At 39.9% G+C, this 3,470-nt stretch overlaps 1 protein-coding gene across 1 annotated transcript; it reads left to right on the top strand.

Annotated features, from left to right (window-relative positions):
* Window positions 1–392: 392 nt before the first annotated feature.
* On the top strand, window positions 393–1,349 carry LOC145800867 (uncharacterized). Its single transcript, XM_082890618.1, has 2 exons — window positions 393–844; window positions 992–1,349. The coding sequence occupies exons 1-2, from the start codon at window positions 393–395 to the stop codon at window positions 1,347–1,349; spliced, it is 810 nt and encodes a 269-aa protein (XP_082746744.1).
* The last annotated feature ends 2,121 nt before the right edge of the window (window positions 1,350–3,470 follow it).

The raw sequence follows: 3,470 nt of genomic DNA, 5'->3' as shown, positions 1-3,470 counted from the left end.
ACATCAGAGACTCCTTCCAACTCTTCATTGATGGCAGCTCCAACCGGCAAGGAGTAGGGGCAGGAGTAGTGTTGGTATCGCCAAATGGGTGGATGATACAGCAGTCTATTCGTTTGGGGTTCAAGGCCTCAAATAACGAAACAGAGTATGAGGCGCTGATTGCGGGGCTGAAACTAGCAGTAGTCATGGAAGCCGATAAAGTGGTAGTCTTTTGTGACTCCTAGCTTATTATCAATTAAGCAACGAGCGAGTATGCAGCTCGAAATAACAAGATGATAGCCTATGTCAAGGCGGTCGCCAGGCTGCTAACACTGTTCGAGTATTGTTGGCTACAGCTGGTTAGCCGAGATAATAATAGTCACACTGACGCCTTGGCTAACCTAGCTAGCGCAATGAAATCAGGTGAGGCAAGAACAATAATGGCTGATTATTTTTCAGACCCAAGTGTAGAGCCCCTCATCACAGAATATGAAGCAATGTGTGTAGAGATGGGTCCTTGTTGGATGGACGCCATAATTGTGTTTCTTAGAGAAGGCAGACTGCTAGAGGACCGAAAAGAGGCACACAAAATCAGGTTGAAGTCGGCCAGCTTTTGCCTATCAACAAAAGGCCATCTATACAGGAGATCCTTCACTAGACCTTTGCTGCAGGGGGCAGGTCACTTGCCCACAGAGCCATATCCTAAGGATACTTGTAACCATACATGCAAAAAAGATGTCGAAGCCTATGTCAGGAAACGCAAGAAGTGTCAAAGGTTTGCACCTTTGATATATCAACCAGCAGCAAATCTGAATCTAATATCCAGTCCCTGGCCATTTGCCAAGTGGAGATTGGATCTAGTGGGGTAATTGCCACAGTCAACTAGGCAGAAAAAGTTCTTGTTAGTAACCACAGACTACTTTACAAAGTGAGTAGAGGCTAAACCCCTTGCGAAGATTCGAGATATTGATGTGAAAAGCTTCATCTGGAAGAAAATCATCACCAAATTCAGAATCCCAAAGGCCATAGTAGCAAATAATGGTACCAAGTTTAACAATAAGCTAATCAAGAGCTTCTGTGCAAAGTACAAGATTAAGAACTATAACTCTACTCCTAATTTCCCTCAGAGTAATGGTCAGACAGAAGCATCCAACAAGACCATCCTGGATGGAATCAAGAAGACGTTGGAAACAGCCAAGGGAAAGTGGGTGGAAGAATTGCCCAATGTGCTGTGGACATATTGGACTACGCCAAAAAGATCAACTAAGGAGTTTCCATTCGCCATGGTATATAGCACTGAAGCAGTCATCCCCGTTAGAGGTCAGCATCCCTGGAATCAAAACCCAGGGGGTGGAGAACAGAACCAATGAGGCATGTCTTGCTTGAGATCTAGATCTGTTGGAATAAAGAAAGACAGAGAGCAATAATTCGGCTGGGGACATACTAGCAGCAACTTGCTAGGGCTTATAACAAGAAGGTCAACCCAAGGGAGTTCAAGGTTGGGGACCTCGTCCTTAGAAAAGTCATTGGCAATAAGAAAGATCCTAGGGATGGCAGGCTTGGCCCAAACTGGGAAGGTGTAGCTTGCTTTTCATGCTTCTTTCGGATATGATAGCCCTACAGTTCGGACTCCCGTAGTTCTGAATATGATTTCACAAATACAATGTGAAATAAACAAATGAGTCCAAATCCGACAATTCTTTTGGAAAATCGATTTTGAATCAAAATGTCAAATATTGACTGCTTTGCCAGATTACAGAATCGCCACCTAAATATTTTTGAAAAATTTAGGAAACTCATGACTCGTGCTAAAGGCCTCGTGTCCATCATCACCAAAGTGTCTCGACTCGGGAACTTAGGTACGAGAGGGGAAGGTCATGAATTGAACACCCCACTCGGCCGATCAAGGATCGGCCTCTACTAATCATGATGTGATTTTTATTTACATTATATGCTCTTATTCTGATTTATTAGGCTAATTTACTATGTGACGCACACAAGTACAGACTAATTTGGAAAAGTTGGAACGCTTTGATTTCATGTTTATTTTGAGAAGTGTTTGAATATGTGCCACTTGAAAAAGTGATCTCATATGCACATTAATCAAATTATCCCAACTTAAGCAATTAGCCTTCATCCACTGGCATTCAAGAGGTATATCACGTAAGCACTTAGCCTCATAGTATATATATAGATATGGTAACAATCACACACATGCAATATGCTAAAACAATAAATGCTCACCTAGTACTCCAAGGCCAAGGTAAGCCGAAAGAAATAAAATAATTAAAAAAATGCATGCTCTAATATGCAAGTGCCTAATGCCATGCATGCAAAAATACAACTAATAGGTTCAATTTTTAATATGTCATGTGAATCAATTTGATAGCATACGGTGAAGCACGTATTCAAGGAAGTAATAAATGACAATGTCGTAAGAATGATGAACCGAACCTTATGCATGCGAGACAAATGGATATAAATCATGGAAAATGCTAAGTAAACATAATACTCTACGCTATCTATCATAACCAAGTAAATAAAATTGAGAAAGAAATGGGGGTTGGAAGACATACATATTATTACAATTTTGCCCCTGCTCAAGAGGGTCCGAATGAATGTCCTAACTAATTACCAAATTAACTAGTTATTACAGACCAAATGAAATTAATTAATTACACTGGCTAATTATTACAAGTTAAGATTAAACTAACTAATTAATTACAACACAAATTAACTAAACTATTACAAATTCAAGGGAATTAACTCACTAATTAATTGACTAATTTAACTAAGAGCAATGTAAACTAATTAAACTCGAGCGGGGGTTAAAGAACCATGCATGCCAATGTGAACATCCACCCGAAAACGCCTCTGTTTTGCTGCCAGAACTATTCTGTCTGCAGAAAATACTTTTGTTTTTGCCTCAGCTTCTGCTCTGTTCTGTAGGAAAATGACACTGCCATGCTAAAAAAGAGGTGGCCGGCCGGCCAGTAAAAGTGGTCGACCGAATTCAAATGGTGGCCAACTGGCCACTATTGTTGATACTGCCCTGCTGCAGCAGGAAAGAAACAGAGTAGAAACAGAGTGTTTCCAGGGGATGTTTATCCTCTCTGCCTTTCCCTATCATAAAATCTCTCAAAGGAGAGTTAGAATTGATTCACAAATCATTAATGGTTGCAAAGTTGTTGCATGATAATCTATGACTCAATTGGACAAAGGCTCAATAAGTGAAAATAAGAGACCACAAAACCTCCTCCCTATCATAAAATTGATTAAGGGAAGTGATTTACACTGATTCTCAAATCATTATCATCACTAACAAGTATAAATTGGCCTAAGACGCAATGGGTTCAACTAACGTCCGATTGAACCTCAAACTCAATTTTATTATCTTGTTCCACTTTACTCCAATTTTATTACCTCTTTTAATTATCTTTCCATTCCTTAGTCATTTTAGTCCAAAAATGAAAGTTAAGTCCACTAAATGG

The sequence above is a fragment of the Camellia sinensis genome, chromosome 10, assembly GCF_055761805.1.
Source record: "Camellia sinensis isolate YWXY chromosome 10, ASM5576180v1, whole genome shotgun sequence".
In the NCBI taxonomy this organism is placed as follows: domain Eukaryota; kingdom Viridiplantae; phylum Streptophyta; class Magnoliopsida; order Ericales; family Theaceae; genus Camellia; species Camellia sinensis.
Note: the sequence above shows the minus strand (reverse complement) of the source record. Positions and strands in the feature narration are given on the sequence as shown.